The 21,206-nt window shown below is 41.0% G+C and overlaps 1 protein-coding gene across 1 annotated transcript in view; it reads left to right on the top strand.

Moving 5' to 3' along the window:
* LOC144305809 (aldehyde oxidase-like) overlaps nt 1-11,761 on the top strand; it is a 76,144-nt gene extending 64,383 nt beyond the window's left edge. Inside the window, 7 exon segments of the mRNA XM_077884892.1 lie at nt 810-884; nt 2,399-2,451; nt 3,685-3,799; nt 6,846-6,911; nt 9,079-9,267; nt 10,008-10,175; nt 11,103-11,761. Coding sequence (XP_077741018.1) covers nt 810-884; nt 2,399-2,451; nt 3,685-3,799; nt 6,846-6,911; nt 9,079-9,267; nt 10,008-10,175; nt 11,103-11,153 — 717 coding nt within the window. The 3' untranslated portion in view covers nt 11,154-11,761.
* Nucleotides 11,762-21,206: the final 9,445 nt, after the last annotated feature.

Genomic DNA, 21,206 nt, shown 5'->3' with positions numbered 1-21,206 from the left:
ATCTCCTTCTCACACTGTGAGAAAAATGTGCTTTCCCTCAGTGTCAGGCTCAGTATGTGGTACAATCCAGCTGCCCTCCTGGGCTGGAAACCCATCTCCTTTTCTCCCCACTCCTGACATCTCACTGATCATTCCATTCTACTAAAAAATATCCCTGTGTCTTTCAACTTCCATGTTCCAGGAATATCACTGTTTTGATTCAGACTCGCACTTCTTGCCAGGGCCATTAAAAGGCTCTGTCCCTCCATGTGAATTTTATTGCCTTTTACTCTGGCTTCATGTAGACAGAGTGAGTTTTCCCATAAAATAAATCTGACCGTGCCGTGTTTAAAAACAGTGGTCAGGGGGTTGCCAACAATTTTTCGGTTAAGTCCTGACCTCTTAGCGTGGATTATAGGACCCCCATCCCAGATGGTCTGTCTTTAAGACCAGCTAATACTTCAACCCCACCCCTGGGAAACCTTTTATTTATTTTTTTAAAGATTTATTTATTTATGATAGATGGGGGGGGCGGGGGGTAGAGACACAGGAGGAGGGAGAAGCAGGCTCCATGCCGGGAGCCTGACGTGGGACTCAATCCCGGGTCTCCAGGATCGCGCCCTGGGCCAAAGGCAGGCGCTAAACCGCTGAGCCACCCAGGGATCCCCCTGGGAAACCTTTTATAACACCTCTTAAAGGGTTGGTCTCTACCTTCTCTGTGTCCCATGGGCCTCTTAAATAAGCCTCTATAATGGCACATATCTTGTGGTTTTGAAATTAGTGTTTGCCTAAAATTATGATAATAATTTTAATTAAAAAATAATCCCTAGGATGCTTGTCAGACTCTTCTAAAATGCCTTGAACCCATCATCAGCAAGAATCCTCAAGGTACTTGGAAGGATTGGGTGAGAATCACTATTACTTTTCTGTTTTCTGTTGGAAAAAAAAGGAGGGAGGAGAAATGTGTGAATTAAATATCAGTAGAAATGGCACTTTAAAAAGTACTACAGTTACAGAACGATAAATAAAGGTCTTTGGCTGTCTGCGTGTAGAAATGTTATCATAATATGGTAGAGAAACTCTTGCATCTGGAAAAATTCTCCATTAGAAAAAAGATGGGTTTTCTACCTAAAACTCTTGTTTTTATTTTTTTAGGATTATTTATTTATTTATTCATGAGACACACACACACACAGAGGCAGAGACATAGGCAGAGAGAGAAGCAGGCTCCACACAAGGGAGCCCAATGTGGGACTCGATCCCGGGAACCCAGGATCATGCCCTGGGCCAAAGGCAGACTCTAAACTGCTGAGCCACCCAGGTGTCCCAAAACTCTTGCTTTTAAGCCAGATCTAATTAATGTTTCCTCCTCTGGATCCTGAGTGTTTTCTAGATAATAGCTGTAAATCTGTTCGTTCTCCTTCTTTGGGTTTCACTGTTCTTAAATGGAAAGACAACACTACGGTCCTTCCATAAAAGTAAAAATCATATAAGCACTCATTTAGAAATAGGAGACCAAGCTGCTGGATATGCATCCAACCAATAGTAGGCACTAAATTCAGCAGAAATTTCAACTGCTTCCTTCGATATACTTACAACCTAATTGGAAGAGAAAACACACATTCAAAAGTCAGCTAGCACACTTTTAAAGTAATAGGTTATAAAGTACCAGATGGTGTAGAATGGATGTCAGTAAAAGCTGAGAGTATGTGTCATGCCGTTTTAGGAGTCACATTAAAAGCATTGGTTGGGGGGAAATAGCATTTGGGGAGTCCTCCTTAGAAATGGTTCCTGCTACTCCACTGAGCTAGGACTCATTCTATAACTCATACATATGGGAACTCTTAGTCCTTTGGGGGTATATTTATGTCTGCCCTCTGCTCTGTGTTTCCTGAGCTAGAGAAAGGCTAAGAGAGGCTGGCTGAAGAGACAATGCAAGACAGCCCTCCCCCATCATGAGATGCTGCCATTGGGCACACTTTCCCCTGTAATGGTTGCACTTCTCACCTTTTCTTTCTCAGACCTGGGTACTTGGACCAGAATTATGCTACTTTCCTAAGGCTAGTGAATACCTGGTATTTAAACACTCAACCACCCATTGTTTCCTGGAACATTCCCTGTGGATAGGCTGTCTTTCCAGAAGACCGAGTGAAGTTCTTCATCCACAGAACACCCCTTGCCCACTCTAGTCCAGTCTATGGGTATCACATACCTTGGCAGTCGTGGAAGGAGGTCACAGGCCCTGAATACATGCTGTTACTATAGCAGTGACTGTGGGTGCTTGTGAAGTTGGAGAGTAAGGAAAGGAATACATTAGGCTTGGTTCTTGCTGTATTTCACATATAGTAGAACTAAGGTTGAAGCCATAGGTGATCCTTTTAAATACCATCACTGCATCATCTTTCCTCTTGTTTCCCAGGCACAAGCTGCTTTTGATGAAAACATTAGCCTTTCAGCTACTGGATACTTCAGGTAAAGAGTCCTTTTAATCACATGCTATGAGAAATAGCAAGAGCTTAAGGAAGAGTTTCACTTCTGTTTGCAATTTTGGAAAAAAAAATTGATTTGAATGACCTTCTGTTAATCCACTGTTATAAGCAACATTTAGCTTTTAGTTAATCCAAATGCCCAGAAAGGTTTCTGTTGGGAAAAATTGGCACAAAAATAAAATATGGCTGAACTGATGATTTGAATCATATGGAGTGGTACTAGAGGGTTCTCTGAGGTTAGTGCTTGGAACCCACAGTAGTGGGTGATTTTCTTGTTGAAAACTTAGTGTATCCTTAAATTAAGAAACAAAGGTAAGGGGATGCATATTAAACCCGTAATAAGATAAACACCATTTCACACCTTCTAGATTGGCAAAAAAGAAGAAATGTGACAATAACCACGTGTTGTCAAGATGCAGAACAATTGTCACTGACCTACTTTGGAAAATAATTACCAAATTATTTTAATGGAAAGTGAAAGCCATCAGCGAGCAGGGTGATGCAGAAAGTCTTACCTGATTTTGTCATTTTGCTAGTTCTCATGGGCATTCCAGGGCACTGGCTGGCTAGCAGGAAAAGTGTCAGAAGCATTTTTCATGGTCACCTCCAGGCTGGCAGAAACAAAGGAGAGAAGGGTAGAAAGTGCTGGCAAGCTGCTGGCCTATGCTCCTCTTATACCATGACATTCTTCTGGTGTCCTTGAGAAGAGTCAGGAACAGAGCAGGTTGTGTAGATGAGAGAAGTAGCAAAGAATGAGAGCCAAGGGCCTGGTCCTACAAGCAGAAGGCTGAATCCTGGAGCCAGAATGACAGGCTAACAGGCACATGTACACCTTTGAAATAGCGTCTGGTCTAAAACGCAAGTGAAATTCCCCAAATCTGACAACAGTAGGTGACAGGACTCAATATCTACTGAAAGCAGAAGGGTGGATAGTCATATGATGAGCATCTAACTTCCAGGCATAAGGAATCATTGATTGGTTGGGAGCAATTGAACGTTTTTATCAGACAAAGCAAGTTTAATAAGAAGTAGATGTTTATTCAACAGATTTGTTGCATGCGTTACATGCAGGCACATCATGGTGCAAGCGTATTCCTCTGGTTTGCTGTACCTGCAAATCGAACACAGCCTCTGACTGGTCTGTTTAATCATCGGGGTCTGCAGTTAGGGGACTTAATCATTTAACAGTGCTCCTCAAAAATTCTGTTTCCTCCAGAGGTTATGAGTCAAACATGAACGGGGAGACAGGTGAAGTCCATCCTTTCAAGTATTTTGTTTTTGGAGCTGCCTATTCCGAGGTTGAAACAGACTACCTGACAGGCGCTCGTAAGGTCAGTACCAATTGGAGAGGTCTTCAAGTCGTACCTTAGATGCACCTAAATCCCATACATGCCATCTACCTGAGCATCATAGAAGCACCATGTATTTGGCTAAGGACAATTTCTCTGTGTTACCACAAAAAAAAAAAAAAAAAATGTTCAGCAGTTGCCTTGGTATTGTGGTTACTTCCGTGGAAAACAACTGACGGCCTCTCTTCTTTATTTTTCTGGCCCTTTTAAATGGAATCAGGAAAGAAACCACTTCAAGGAAGAAACACAGCTTAAAGAGAGCTTTCATGTAGACTGTCCTGACCTCTTATTTGAAATGCCATCCTATGACATTTTTGAAGGATTTCATAAGCATCCATAACCTGCTAACGAGCATGAAGGGCCAGCCCAGGGAAGGTAGTAGCCAACTTTTGATATCTTTTATCGAGCTAGGTCCTGCTTTTTAGATAGTTTAAGGGCATCCTTATGCTTTTAAGGGATCCAGTGAGGAGACACACACACACACGTTCTACACACAGGTTCTCCCTCTCTCTCTTTCTCTCTCTCTCTCTTACACACACACACACACACACACACACACACACACACTTACATTTCAAGGAGAGGTGCTCCTCTTATAGGTGGATCTTTGTGGACAAATGAAACTACTGACTGGCCACTGTCAATAGTAACAAATGACCATTAATACATTAAATGAGACTGTGATACCCTCACAACTGTCATGTGATAATCTTACCCAAACTTACCTAGAAGCAAGCTCTAGGTCTTGATATTTCCAAACGTACTTTGTAGCTGTATCTTGAATTATGATCAGATATAAGTTGTCATGTAACAGGTCTCCAGCATGTATGTTTTTAAAACTATAGTCAGCCTATTCTTTGAAATTATATATACCTTTATTGAGCCTGCCTGGTAAAGTATCTGATTTGTCTGGATTCTAACTCAGACCAGATCACTTTGGGGGAAACTTGGACTGGGACAAAACAATGATCATTCTAAACATGGCTTTCTTGATAGGATAGCTGTCCTGTTTTAGTTCAGTAGAAAGCTTTCTCATGCTAACTGATTTCTGCATCCTTTCTCTCTCAAAGAAAAATTTGGTGAAAACTTAATCACTTGGGTTTTCTTTATATGTCTTGGCCTTGTTAAGATCTAAGAACAAGGGCAATAATTAGCCTTGGTATAAAATTCTAAGGTGTGTTCTTATAACTTATTTGAACAATCTTAAGAGATGTGCTAAACAGTCATTTTATCAGATGCATTCAAAAAAGCTAGATCTGTAGCTCAGGTTAGGTATAGACCTAGGTAAAATGCTGTAACATAACATGGCACCAGGGACCTCCCTGGAGGCCTCTTTCTCAGTCATTTTTCTTATGTTGTTAGAATTGTTCTTATTTCTACAAAATTTCCCTCGCTTTGAACCTACATCTATATATTACTTATCTATCTCTGTGTAACAAATTACTCTCAAATTTGGCAGCTGAAAATAACAAATATTTATTAAACCCGACAGCATTCTGAGGGCCAGAAATCTGGGAGCAGCTTATCTAAGTGATTCAGGCTCAGGATTTTTCACAAGATTGCTATCAAGCTGTAAAGTAAGGCTACAGTCACCCCAAAGCTCAATGGTGGCTGGAAAATCTGATTCCGAGCTCCTTCACATGCTTGTTGGTAGGAGGCCTCAGTTTCTCACTGGCTGTTGGCCTGAAGTTTCCATTCCATACCACAAGGACATCTCTGTGGGATGTCTCCATGTCTTCAGAACATACAAGCTGCCTTCCAAACCCAGAGAGACTGATGCAAAGGAAAAAGAGAGTATGAGCAAGTAAGAGAGCACCCACAACAGAAGCCACAGTCCTTTATGACCTAACACCTGACTGATGTCCTAGCACTTCTGCATATGCTGTCAATCTCACAAACTAACCTTGGTAGAGTGTGGGAGGAGAATAATACATAAGGATGTGAACACAGCACGTGGGGATCATTGCAGGCTGCCTTGGAGGCCAGCTACCACAACCTAGAACCACTCTCTTCAGCCCTAACAAAACAAACAAACAAAAAAACAAAACAAAACAAAAAAAAAACAATGACAGTCAGTCAGTCCATGGCTTTGAAAACAAAACCTTCACTAACACGGCCGGCATGAACGCACCTCCCCTCACCAATAACTGAGGCCACTGGTCTGCTGGAAGGCCAGGCTTGCTAAGTGGTGTCATGGAGAACTTTACATTTCATCATGTCCTTAAATAAGAAAGTGTTTTATTATGATAAAACGTTCTGGTTCACTCTCTCATTTTCCTGAGAAAAATGTTAGATGGAAGTCCCAAATCAAATAAGAAAACTTGAGTTTCCTTTGTCCCCTTAATAATTATAGGTAGAATCTGTTTGTCATGGCAGATGGCAGAAGGCATTATGTCACATAAAAGAAGGTACAGACTTGCTAGAGAGCAAGGTGTTACCAGTAACCTGGCCGGGCCTGCTGCATTCCTCATTTGAAGTGTATCAGGAACTTTTGGTCACCACATTGTCATTTAGATTTATCTTTCCTCTGCTCTAAAAATGAAAAATATATGAGAGCAGATAACATTTGGGGACTTTCTGGCTGACGTACCCTTCTGAGCTTCAGTAAATGTCACCCAACCAGCTGGACTCTGGATATTGGGTTGTATGGTAGCCACAGTTTTTCAACAAGGATCATGAAGGCCATAAACATTTTCTGTGTCGTAGATTATGTCTGTTGCACTGGTTGGAACTCAATAAGTTACCTCACTCAGCCAGAACAGAGTCAAATAAATATTTTTCTCTCCTATTGTTTCTGAAGAAAAAAAGAAATCAGTGCTTAAGCTGGTTGAGTATGTGTATAGCTTTGAAAGTTATACGTGATAGACTTTGTGACACAATAAAATCTTTGTTGATTCTTTCTCCTGAAATATATTGTAGCCCAAAGAAGCATTCTAACCCAAGGGCATCCTGGCAGGAACTGTTTCTGAGTCTTCTCTCCTAAGTCGTATTCATTAAAATAAACATTTTTGCTCTTTTTCATTACTAGAACACCAGAACAGACATTGTCATGGATGTTGGCTGCAGTATAAACCCAGCCCTTGACATAGGCCAGGTATGTGTACCTGCTTTATCTCAGCCCCATTTGTAAAAGCCAAAACTGCTGTGGGGGTCTATAGGGAAAACATTCCATCCGGCTTATTCTTCATCTTTTTTTTCTACTCCTGAAGTCAGAATCTGTCTATTCAGGCCAGCCACAGAACTCAACTCTCTTACTGTCTAAAAAAGGGAAGAAAACAAAGATGTTTGAAGTAGTTTTTGAAGAGACATGCGGTGTGTGATTGAGGAGCTTGCATGAGGCAGAGGAAGCAAGCCTAGAGGTGACAAAATGAGCCCCACACCTCTGGGATTAGAAGTAGACTATCAGCTACGTGTGAAGTCTTGGGCCTACAATGGGGTCTAGCTTGGAGGAGTTTAAGGTCGGGTTGGGATAACATCAAATATCTATGGCAGTAGCCATTAATAGGTAGCCTGTTATGCCCACAGACATTTTTTTAAATGTTATTATTTATTCATGAGAGACATAGAGAGTGAGAGAGAGAAGCAGAGACACAGGCAGAGGGAGAAGCAGGCTCCATGCAGGGAGCCTGACCTGGGACTCGATCCCGGGACTCCAGGATCACACCCTGGGCCAAAGGCAGGCGCCAAACTGCTGAGCCACTGGGGATCCCCTCCGCCCACCCAGACATTTATTTATTTATTTATTTATTTATTTATTTATTTATTTATTTATTTTTATGATAGTCACAGAGAGAGAGAGATAGAGAGAGAGGCAGGGACACAGGCAGAGGGAGAAACAGGCTCCATGCACCGGGAGCCCGACGTGGGATTCGATCCTGGGTCTCCAGGATCGCGCCCTGGGCCAAAGGCAGGCGCCAAACCACTGCGCCACCCAGGGATCCCTTTTAATTTAAATTTGAAATAATTGACAAGATTTAAAAAATCACCAGCTGTCTTACATAATTGTTTAAGTGGCTGGTGTTTCTTGAAAACACAAGAAATTTGCCAACACTGGAGCTGTGTTTCCACAAGGAAGTCTGTTGGCTACCCTTTTAGAGAATCATGCACTGTGATTCTAGGACTCAGGACTCACCTGGAAGCTTCGCTCACTTTCTTTACCTGTCTCCTATATGTGGGCGATTCAGCTTACTACCTTCAGTTCAGAACATAATCTGAGGTTCTCTCCAATCATGACACATGTCATTGGAGAATGGGAAGAATGTATGGGTTGGAGAAGTCAGAGCGGGCTTCAGGGGGACCCTGGGTATGGATGAAGTAGTCAAGGAAGGAACAAGCAAAGGCAAGAAGAGGGTGGAGAACATCCACCTAAAGAAAGACAGGAAATTCAGCATACTTTGTGCTCACAGCTAGTGGGGGGCGGGAGAGGGGGTGACGAAGGTGGTGAATGCCTTTGTCACCTGTGCCAGAGGAATGGCATATGAGGCTGCAGGCAGAGGATGTCAGAAGGCTGGGTTGGGGTTGCTAGAGGTGCCCCAAGGACTGGCGCCTGCCTTAGTAGGTGGAGGTGACATGGCCTGGGTTGTAGTCTAGGCTTCTGGGAATTCTTCGAACATTGTGTTAGAGAAAAATCTCCCCGCAAATAGACACAACAGAGGGTAGAGAATGGGGTAGAGAAAAATACAGCCACAGCAAGGAAATATGCACAGAGGAGACCCAGAAGTCAGAAAGATGTGTGGAAAGACAATTTTACCTGCATGTTGACTTCTAAAATCTGGAGCATTTTAAAGCTGTAGAGGAAGCATAGAGAGCACGCAGTTCATGTAAGAAGAGAGTCCAGAAATGTGAGGCTAACCCCACTCATGAGCAAGGGTGGTGAGGTAAGATGAGGAGAGTCTCAGACCCTGAGAGTCCTGTCACTGTGCTGGGGTCCATAGACAGATCTGCCAGAGGGTTCCTTCTGGCTCATGGACAGAAGAAAGTAGGGCCCTTGGGTCACAGGCTGTTTGAGGCCTCTTCTAGAGCTATACTTTCACTGCCAAATTGAGATTCAAAGTCAAGTTCTTTGACTTTGAACTTTGCACCAAATATGATGTTTAGAAATGCTTTGAGGTAAACTTCTAAGTAAACTTTCAGAGACATCTTCCAGGACATGCTGAAAACCCTCTTACACTATATTTTAAATATTCAAATAAACAGCATGAAGTTGAAATGCTACTGTTGATTGTATTTTCTCATATATGGAAATTCTTTTTTTCTCCCAGATTGAAGGTGTGTTTATTCGAGGCATGGGACTTTATACAATAGAGGAGCTGAATTATTCTCCTCAGGGAGTTCTATACACTCGTGGTCCAAACCAATATAAAATCCCTGCCATCTGTGACATCCCCACAGAGTTGCACATTTCTTTATTGCTTCTGTCTCAAAGCTCAAATACCCTGTATTCATCGAAGGTAAGTTGCGCTTGATAAATAAGTGCAGGCTTACATGATTTGTGATATCTATGCAGGGGGCTGGGGGTGGTTCCTTCATTTCTTGGTTGTTTGGGGTTTTACCAGACTGATAGAAGAAAAAGCCCTATTAAACATGTTAATTATAAATTAACAATAATTATAATTATTAATTATAAATTAACAATGTTACAATTTAAAAAAAATACTTCATATCTTGGAGCCTAGCATGAACTACTATTACCATCAGGTTGTATCTGAGTTTTCATTTTGTAATAATCATCTCATACCTATATCTGCTTTTTCCATTTGGCATCATTTCCTTAGGTAGGAATCCTAAGAATGAGAATACTAGGTTAAAATATTAAATTACTTGTTTAAAAGAAAAGAGTTACATATATAATCGTACTTTATAGGGATGCCTGGGTGGCTTACTTGGTTGGGTATCTGATTCTTGGTTTTGGCTCTGGTTATGATCCCGTGGGTTGTGGGATTGAGCCCGCCCATAGGGTTCTGTGCTCAGTGAGGAGTCTGCTTAAGGATTCTCTTACTCCGCCCTCCCCCCTCACATGTGTGTGCTCACTCTCTCTCTAAAATAAATCTTTTTAAAAAATAATAATAATATTTTATATATACATCTACACACAGGTTTACCTATAGGTGTACTTATACATATATATACATATAGATATACATATAGATATAGAGAGAGTCATAATCTGGTTGACTTGTTTCCCTTCGAGGGTCTAGGAGAGTCTGGGATATTCCTGGGATGTTCAGTGTTTTTTGCCATTCATGATGCAGTGAAAGTAGCACAACAGGAGAGAGGCCTGTCTGGACCATTGAAGCTCAATAGTCCACTGACTCCAGAGAAGATTAAGATGGCCTGTGAAGATAAGGTCACAAAAATTGTATGACCTGCCCATATAATTCTGAATTTTTGTCCCCTGTCCTCATGGCCAAATTTTATTAACCCACCATGGTGATTTTCCATGGAAGTAAAGGTAACAGGAATTCTGGGGGCATTTGACCATGGGAAGAGCAGACTGGCCTTTAGATTGGAATTTTTCATCAGCCTGGCCCTGCCTGCCCCACAGCGGGGCTCAGTTCTACACCACTTGAAAATGAAGGTCATCGCTCATTCATCAGTTACATGTTCCTCGGTTTTTTTCCCTTCCCAAGACATATTGGTCGGGAATGGGAGGACAGGAACCTAAGACACCCAGGCCAAGAGTATGGGCCATGCCAACAGTCTGTCTCACTCTATCCAATCAGGCACTTGAGAAAGTGCGTGTAATTCCTGATTTGAACTGCAGAGTGGGAAGGGCCCTTTCAGGTCAAACCCCCAAAATAGCTCTTGCATCAACACTCCTGCAGAGCAAACATTTCCACTCTCCTTGGTCACTTTCAGGGATGAGATCTTAATTGTGGGAGAAAGTCATGCCGTTGAACATGACCCCTCTGACTGCATAGGTATTCCTTATATCAGGGGAGAGCCGCCTCCTGTTCCTCCTCACAGTGCTGGCTCTGTGTGGCACCCCTTCTAGCTAGCTTTACCTAAGTCTCCCGTGAATCACCTCTTCACTATGGGGGAACACAAAGAGTAATTGCACTTTTCATTTGTCCCCCTTCGAAGGTGAGATGATGGCTCTTGTAGCTGCCCTGGCCTCTTAATCCCGTCCTGGATTTTTCCACATTTCTCATGCTGTCATTCCAAGACCTCTCCTCATCCTGGTTGCCCTCTGGGTGGTGTTTATCTTATTTTATATTACGCTATTTTTCACCTGTCACAAACATTTTCCTAATTGCAAACATCCACAATTGTTCCTTTATTCCAGATTCCAAAAGACAAACTTGGATCCTATGTTCTTTGGAATATACCCATATGAACCGAATGCAGACTTCTGGGGAAATGGGACTCTTCTGACGTAGCAGTCTATCCAATCTTTATGCTTTAAGATTCTAGGGCTAAAAGATAAATGTTCATAGTTTAGAAATCATTTCACAGAGTATTGCTTTTATATGATGCTGATTTTAAATGTTCCATTTGGATGTTGATAGATATGCTTAAGCAATTTAGAAATCATATTTTAAATAGCACAAATACTAACTGGTTTCCTCTAGAATGATATTCTCCATTACTCTGTTCCTTAAATCCATCCAGCTGAATGGAATAGAAGATGATGATTCGTATGTGATTCATATTTGGCTTGTATCCACCAACAGAAATTACACTGTCTAGTGAAAGGCAATTTTCTAAATAATTTTATTAGTAGTGTGAACTGTAAAGTTGTCATTTTCTCATATGTCCCCATCTGCTATCAGCCTCCTTTTATTGTCAGAATGGATCCAGGCACCATATCCAAGTGTCTGTAGGACTAAAGAAAAAAAATGGATAAATTAGACTTCATCAAAACTAAAAACTTTTGTGCTTCAAAAGATACCACAAGAAATTGAAAGACAAACCACAGAATGTTAGAAAATATTTGCAAATCATATATCTAATAAAGATGCAGAATATATTTTAAAAACTCTTACAACCCAGTAATAAAAAGAGAAATAACGCAATTTAAAAATGGACAAAGGAATTAAACACATATTTCCCCAAAGAAGATATGTAAATGGCCAATAAGCACATAAAAAGATGCTCAAAGTCAATAATCATTAAGGAAATGTGAATGAAAACCACAATGGAAACTATTTCATTGCCAATAGGATGGCTATAGTCAAAATGATGGATAATAGTAAGTGTTGGTAAGGAGTGTGATGAAATTGGAACCCTTATCCATTGCTGGAAAAATGAAAATGGTACAAACACTGGAAAAAAATCAGCAGTTCCTCAAAAAGTTAAACATGGAATTACCAAATGACCACTCCTAAGTATGTGCCTGAGAGAATTGAAAACATATGTACATGCAAAAACTTGTACACAAATGTTCATAGGATTATTCATAATAACCCAAAGTGGAAGCAACCCAACTGTATCAACTGATAGCAAAATATAATACACAAAATGTGGTACATCCATATAAAAGAATATTATTCAGCCATACAAAAGAATGAAGTACTGATCTATTCTACAACGTGGATGAACCTTGAGAACATTGTTTAAGTGAAAGTAGGCAGACACCAAAAGCTACATATTGTATAATTCCACCTATATGAAACATCCAGAATAAGCAAATTCATGGGGATAGAAAGTCAATTAGTGATTGCCAGAGGCTGAGTGAAGGGGAGGGGAGGGAATGGGGAGCTGATTGCTAATGGGTACTGGGTTTATTTTGGGGGAGGTGAAAATGTTCTGGAATTAGATAGTAGTGATGGTTGTACACCCCGTGAATATACTGAAAACCACTGAATTGCACATGTTAGAAGATTGGATTTTGGTATGTGTACTACATCTCGATATGTTTTGAAAAGCATATGTGTAGAGAAACAGAAAACATGGGAAAGATTGAGAAGTTGTGATAATCATAAGAAATTTATCGCAATGGCCTTGAGTGACAAGACCTCAAAGGGGGCTAAGCAGCGAGACAAAAATTACCAAGAAATTCCACTTGCATTAATGGCAGAAAAAAAATCTACACTGAGGTATAAAACACTAGAGACTACTGGATGGCACCTTCTCCCTGTCACACTCTCAACTCAAGGACTCTTGTCCCAAGGCCAAGTTAAGATGGTGGTGGTTCTTCAAATTTGCCTTTCATTACCACATGGATGTGTCTCAGAGACACCTCAAACTTAACATGTCCCAAGCAAATCTCCTTGTCAGAACAGCCATCCCTGAGATGCTAAGCCAGAAATGAGAGAGTGATCCAAGATGCTCCGTTCTCTCTGCGCATGCACCCAGTCAGTCCCACCTCAGAGAAATTGCCTACATCTGTCCCTCTGTTTATTCCTATGGCTGTTGTGTTATTCCAGGCCATCGTTATTTCTAACCTTTGTAGTAGTCTCCTTATATTGTCCTACATTTATTTTGCTTCCCTTCCAAACCATTCCTCAGATTAAAGCAAAATCTGTATATAAGTTTATGGAAAAACACACAAGGACATATGATTATGTTATACCCTTGCTTAAAACCCTTTAATGGGTTTCTTCCTATTCATTCCAACATAATAGTATCTGAAATCTCTAAGGTGGCATAGGTACTCTCTGTGATCCGGCCCCTGACCATCTCTCCAGGGTTGTCTCGTGAGCCCCTTCTTTCCCATCAGAATTTCCCATTCTGTTTCTCACTCTGAATTCTTGGTCCTCTGCCTGAAAGGTACTATCATTTCCATCCCTCCTTCTGTCTGCTACTATGTAGTGCTTCTTAAATTTTAAAATGCACACAAATAACTTGAAGATCTTGTTAAAATGCAATCAAGCAATCCCAGAAGCAAGAAGGTATGATGGAAGTGGTCCGTCTAGAATCAAACACAAGTAGGATTGGAAGGAACCCTGTTATCCACTGCTGTTGTATCAGTATCTTTCCTGCACTTCATACCTGTGGCTACATGGTGGAGAGAGAGGTCCCTCATGGGGAGGAGAAGAGAGAAGGAAAAAGTCTGAGCTTGGTTGCCAGGTATGGGAAGTGTCTGCACTACAGACCCACTCAGAGGTGGTGAGGGGAAATTCTCCCAATGGGCAGAATTTTGGGTAGTGCACCTGGTTACCCACTTTGTGTTGAAAACAGAATGACCCAAGGTTAGAGTATATACGTGTGGTATCAAATGGTTGGGCCAGTTGGGCAGGACCTGGAAGGGGAAAGATTGGAAGACTGGGGACAAGAGGCTCATGAATGGGTATATTGGAATGAGCACAGGGTGTCAAAGTGTTCATATTGCACATTAGAAATGTGAACTGTCCACTACATAAATTTAGAAAAAAACAATGTGAAACCTTACCTCTCTTCCATTCACAAAACAAGTTCATCTGTCTCCTTAGAATGAGATGTTATGCCAATATAGTTGGCTAAATGTCGTGAAGTTGCATCAAAAACACTTGCTGCTGTGTCCACCTGAGACCATGTTGGTGAAGGCTGTGGGGAAACAGACTCTTCTGTGCACGATTCGTCATATAGTACACAACATTTTGGAAAAGTGAGTTAGTTGGGCGTCTCAGCAATCCCACCCAGAAATCCCAGGTCCAGGTGAAATCTCTCGCCATGCAAGAGGCACTAAACAACCAAATACATACACAAAGTGGCATTTGACATTAGCCTTCTCTGCGATTGGTCACCCACTGCTGACACAGAGTGTGGAAAGAGTCATGACAGCAGAGATTGGTGCCATGCCTTCAGGTAACTGCTGCTCCTGCTGAATGCAATGTCCAACCTGCCCCAAGGCAAACCAGATATAACCCCCAAGTTAGCACCATCCTTCCAGGAGACCAATTACCCACCGGGGGGCAAACTGACACCTCCACTCTGGAAGGAGCAGTGTTTTACGTTAGCAGAAATAGATAAATACGCATTCTGAGTAAAGGTTTGCCTCGCCTGCCTGTAGGGCCTTGGCCAACACCACCTAAGGGCTTACACAATGCTAAGTGCACTCTCGTAAGATCTCCACTTAACATTGCATCAGACCAGTTTACAGCCAAGTAAGGGCATCTGCTCTACAGCAATGGAGTGAGAGTGTGACATGCAATCCACTGGTCATATCACATCTGTACCACTCGGAAGTGGCTAGTCCAGGAGAGCAATGGAATGGCCTAGACCAATGCCAGTTAGGAGCCTTGTGAGGATGGAGCTCTACCCTCCAGGATGCAGGATACTCGAAATCGAACAGTTAACAAGCTGGCAGAAAATATCTAGACCTTTATACCAGATTATGGTTAATATCCATCATATATAACTAAATTCCTCAAATTGATAAGTCAAAAACCTAATAGAAAATAGTCAAAGAACAGAAAATAAATACAAATATTCATTAAATGTATAGCAAGATGGAAAAACCTCAAAATAACAAGAAATGCCAATTACGGACTGTCACTTCACCTACATATTTGAAAATGGTGGCACGGCTAATACGGTGTTGGCAAAGGCTGTGGGGGAGCAGACACTCTCGTACATGATGTGCTATCCCAGCACACACATTTTGGAAGGTGAGCAAGTTGGACTCAGCAGCATGCTTACCTTTCAACCCAGAAATTCCAGATCTCAGAATTTGTGCAACAGAAATACTTGCTCAAATGTGCTATGTTAAAGCCTAAGAGTTTTCATTGCAGCATCGTATGTCATGGTGAAAAATGGAAAACAACTTCATGTGAACTGATAGAGGACAGTTTAAGACAATAATAAAAAGGCTAATAGACACGTGAAAAAATGTTCTACATCACTTGGCATCAAGGAAACACAAATCAAAACCACAATGAGAGACCACCTCATACCTGTCAGAATGGCTAAAACTAACAACTCAGGAAATAGCAGGTGTTGGTGGGGATGCAGAGAAAAGAGAACCCCTCATACACTGCTGGTGGAAATGCAAAATGCAGCCACTCTGGAGGTTCCTCAAAAGGTTAAAACTAGAACTTCCCTATGATCCAGTGTTCACACTATTAGGTATTTATTCAAAGGCTACAAAAATAGTGATTCAAAGGGGCACATGCACCCCAATGTTTATAGCAGCAGTGTCCACAATAGCCCAAATATGAAAAGAGCCCTGATACCCATTGACAGATGAATGGATAAGGAAGATGTGGTATAAATATACACTGGAATATTACTCAGCCATCAAAAATAATGAAATCTTGCCATTTGCAGCAATGTGGATGGAACTAGAGGGCATTATGATAAGCAAAATAAGTCAGAGAAAGACAAATACCATCTGATTTCACTCATATGTGGAATATAAGAAACAAAACAGATAAACATAGAGGAAGAGAAGGAAAAATAAAATAAATATAGAGGAGGAGGTCAACCACAAGAGACTCTTAACTATAGGGAACAAACTGAGGGTTGCTGGAGGGATAGTGGCGGGGGGAATGAGGCAATTGGGTGATGTGTATTAAGAAGGGCACATGATAGAATGAGCACTGGGTGTTCTATGCAACTGATGCAACTAGTAATACCCTATATGTGAACTAAATTGAATTAAGAGTCAAAAAATGTTTAAGAGAAAAAGAACTTTATTGAGAACTTACTAGGTGCCAGGCACTGTTCCACGTATTTTACATGTATTAGCTGTTATAATCCTCACAACGACCCGGAGAGACATACTACCATTTTATCCATTTCATAGGTGAGGCAATTGAAACACAGGGAGCCTACGTAACTTGAAAAAAAAAAGCAAAATTTGAAATAGTGCGAATAGTTGATTTCATTTTCTAGAAGCCAACCCAAACAATTAATGTATATACACAAACATGCATGGGGAAATTCTGTGTGGATATGGAGGATTCTGGGAATCGTTAGCTCTGTGAAGTGAAACTTGGGAAGGAGCATTTTCATTTTCTGCTTTATACACTTTTGTATTTATTGATTTTTTTTAAATAAGCACTGGTTTTAGAATTTAAGAACAAATACATTAACACCTAGAAATGCACCTGAATGCATTATATGTACCTGATTTCGTTCCATATCACTGACTCTAAAGAAGGTTTTGTTGCTTTTTATAAGAAGAGATTTCATTCCAGGGCAGGAAGAAATGGGTGTTGTATAAGAACTACGTTGATATTGACATTCAACTTGGCTTAAGGGAGGAAAAAAGTGGGGGCAGCAGAGGAAGATGGAGAAGAAATAAGAGGCATGGGAGCGTCGATGGACAGGATTTGATTAGAGGAAAAACAGACACCCCCCTGTCCTGGAAGAGACCCCAGGAGAAGTCTAAGGGCCTCTCAGCTCTGTATCCTCCTCACAGCCCTCCTGAAGGCAGACGACCATATTCAGGGGGTACACACTCAAGTTCTCATGCTCCCCTTGAGAGGTACAGTGAATCTCAAGTGCATTCAGAGCCTGACCATTTGCGGGAATGCCTAATTATCCTCATTATTCCTCCCACCAGTATTTTTAAGCTTCCCTGTCCTAGGCACTGGGAACCAGTTACCTGCCATCATGGAGCTTACACTCTGGTGAATTCTTGAAAGACTTGCCTTCGAGGTGTCTTCTCTGACTTTTCCTCATATCCTCTGATCTTTTTAAGATCACACATAACCTAGAGATTGCTTGAAGGGTAGCGAGTTAAGGATTTGACCAAACGTAACAACCAACAATTTGGAAAGGGCATAGGAATAAATAGAGAACATGTCAGCTCCTGAAATATGTTTTTAACAAGCTCATTTGGAGGAGGGAATGGCTTTCTCAATTCCAAGTAATAAAATATTTATTTTTAGGTAGCCGTGCTCAAGTTCAAAATCATTTATGTGATGGCTCGTTTTTAATATGTACTCAACTAATTATATTCCTGTCAAAGTGATCACTGTTATAATCATCTAAATACATTTTTTTCCCTTTTTTTAGGAAACTGCTATTGTAAGTGACAGCAACTCTCAGCTTCATTGTCCAAACTCGGAAGTCACTTCTTTGGCACCACCTGCTGCTCTCTCTCTTTGGGGCCGCAGTCATCATAGAAGGTGTAGGAAGCAGCAAAACCAGAATTCACCTAGTTCAGGTAAGACTACATGTTAACAAGTTCCAAATAACTATGGATTAGGTGGCTTCCTTATTGTCTGAGCCATGGGTTAGGGTTTTACAGGACAAAGATGCTAGGTAAAAGGTTTTATCCCTTTTATAGGAAGAAAATGTACCCTCTCCTTAGTTTCTTGTATCCTTCTCTGGATTTCTGTATTATTATTGGAAGTTTATTATACTCCCATTAAAATGTGAGGGTAGGTGGTCCAGAGGGCGAGACACACCATCTGTGTCACCTTGCCTCAGGACCATCTCATTGCCTCGGGAAGGAATCCTCCCTCTGGGAAGGTGGTGGGTCCAATGCACACAGAAAGGGGACAATTCGTATTTATTTGATTCCTATAATAAAATGAGAAAAAACAAGGATGCATATTCTATGTTCGATCCGTGTAAATAGCCATGCTATGAATTCTACCGGAAAAAAAATACTTGTGTGATTTGGATATTTGAATTCGGCCTGTTGTGTAATAGTCTTTAATCGAGACTATGTAGGTTGACTATCCCCTAAACTAAGTTATGAAGTGTTGGGGAGCAAGGATTATGTCTGTTTTAAAAATACTTTCCTAGACCATAAGGAATTTGTTGCCCTAAAGGTTGTTGGCAGATCACTGAGCCAGAGGCCAGAGGGAAGAAATATCACTGGTTTTTTTGTCCTTTTGCATTTGAGGAACTCCTCGGATCATCATAGGTACAGAGCTGGGTGTGTTAATCTCAAGGCCAAATTTGTATAGGATTTTTTAACTCAGGTACTGAAGATGCGTTAGTAAAAATGTTCAAATGTGAATGGAACATCAGATAACCCTCCAACATCAGAACAGGAAATGAAAAGTAGAAAAGCTGGACCTCTCTTTATGAACAGAAGACTTTATAATAAATCCCTCCAATTCAAACCCTTTCCCCCGCCCTGACCCCAAGCAGTAGCAGAATGAGGGAGGCAACAAAATAGATGCAGATAATCTCCATGTCTGTGATCTTGGTTGAATCCAATTTGAAGTCATGCCCTGGATTGACTTTGACGGCTTCCTCTCCCAACTGCCTCCATGGAGCCTCTGCCCAGAAGGCTTCTCTCGGCATTTGCAACGTGAACCATCCCAGCACTTCCAGTTGATACCTGGCAGGCCTGTGCCTCTGTTTCATTTCTGAGAGCTTTCTACCTATCGCTTTCAGGCAGCATCCTCTGTGTTCTTTGCTTTTAAGAAAATATTGCTGAAGGCCATGGCACCCAATGTGGATTCTGCACCCCAGGTGTGGAATGGAGCATCTATACTCCTAAGGAACCACCTGGAGCTCTCCACAGAGCAGTCCATTAGAAGCTGGGGGGTGAGTCACAAACTCCTATACTGTAGAATGAAAACTGTCTTGAATAAGAGGAGCAGAGATGCTTGAACATTCTCCTCCAAAGAGGAAGGCCAAAGGACTTGACATTTATTTGTTGATCTTTATGATCCATGCCTCTCAAGCAGTGTTGGCAAGTATTATCTATCCCTATTTACTAGGAGGGGAAACTGAGGCAGTCAGCCAGAAAGTAAAATGAATTTTCTATATAATTATTCTTAGCACCGTATCAGTTGTTCATGATCATTTTAGTGTAATGTATGTTTGAATAGAATATGCTTATCGAATTCGTCAGCGTGGGTGACTTTGATGCAACCGCAGTGTTATTGGAATGGTGTTTGGAAGTATTTAGGATTTTAGAAAACTTTTAATTATGTACTTAGAGCTAGCTAAGAGAAACGGTGACCTTTGGGTTGTTTTTATTTTCATTGTGGCTGTTGCTATTACAGAAGTTATTTCAGTATTATTAATGCTTAGGAAATCATAGACTCTTAGGAATTAGGAAAAAAATCACTTATGACTCATAAACCTAAATTCCATTGAAATGCCTTTGAAAAGACTTTTAAAGTTGTACTTCCCCCTTTTTGCCTTTTAGAAACTTTTAAATTCTTATTAAATTTCATATATGTATTCTGTTCTGCTAAGGTACTTTTTTTTTTTTTTTCAACGAAGCAAATGGATCCCAGACGAGCTTTATTGCAAGCACCCTCGGGCGAGGTTCCACAACTCACAGGGGGGTGGGGGGGGTGCTAAGGTACTTTTTAACTTTGATTCTATTATTTGAAAATCTGATGAACATTGCCCTCTATTTGTACGTAAGTTGTTGATTAAAATATCGGACATAATAAGCCAAGCAAAGAACTATGAGAAAATAACCAACACTGTTAACATTGAGCTGTTGTTCAGTCAAGTACACACCCTCCTGTGGTATCATGCATTTAGATTTCTCTATCCCCTCCACAGAGGAGCACAGACCCTGTCAGGTGCCTCGTGAAATCCCCGTGCGCTGTGTCCACAGCACCGATTAATTTTTCAGTCTAGCAATCTCGTCTCAAAAGGGAATGAAGCTAGTTTTCCTAAATACTCAGTCTCCTCTTTGGGACCATGGCCCCAGGCCCTCTCATCAATAATCCATTCCAGAAGAGATCCAGAAAGTTGCCCAAGGGCAAAGTCAACCTCACCTAAATCCATCTTTTTGGAAACCAGGATCAATGGTCGCCTGTCTCCAGTGTTCTAGCACTGCTTTGGTTTTCTGTGATCTCTAAAAGATCCCTGACCATGGTTTCACAATCTCATTTACAAATAAGTTTAAGGTCATGGGACATAATTCGCCTTGATTGATCTGACTACTGGAACAAATTTAAAGGCTAAGCGCTTTCTTATCATCTCTATGTATCCTCGGCTTCAAGTCTTTTTTTTTTTTTTTTTTTTTAACTGTGCTTATCTGAGACTTTTAGTTTATGGAGTATTCCTTTGGTGAGAAATATGGAAACAAAAATAGGAATAAGATAACTCTGACTTCTCTGACTTCTGTTACTATTACTCCATTTTCATTGAGTTGTATATCTGGTCTCTGTTTAATATATTTTAGGTTGATAGTATTTTCTGCAAAATACATCCCTTAGACAACTTGACATTGCTCTGCACCACAATTTTGCCTTTGTTATCTGTTTGCCCTATTACTTCCATTATCTGTTCATGTCCTCTCTTTGTTTTTGCTGGTCAGAGAGCAATCTGGCTACAGTGCCTTCCCAACTCCTTAGTTCTTCCTCATTTACAATTATATTCTCCAAATTTCATTTCTGAGAGCTTCCTGTGTATTTTATGCTATATTTTCTTGTTATAGTTTCTGGTAAATGGGAGGAAGTCCATCATTGCTCTGTGCTTTCTGAAATTGGCTTTTTATAAGCCTGTGGCCCTAAGTAAGAACACTGATGTTCTTTTCCTTCTCGTTATAAATTCAAACATGTTCTCCTCAAACATTCTGTCACAGGCTTTG

Source organism: Canis aureus, chromosome 36, assembly GCF_053574225.1.
Source record: "Canis aureus isolate CA01 chromosome 36, VMU_Caureus_v.1.0, whole genome shotgun sequence".
In the NCBI taxonomy this organism is placed as follows: domain Eukaryota; kingdom Metazoa; phylum Chordata; class Mammalia; order Carnivora; family Canidae; genus Canis; species Canis aureus.
Note: the sequence above shows the minus strand (reverse complement) of the source record. Positions and strands in the feature narration are given on the sequence as shown.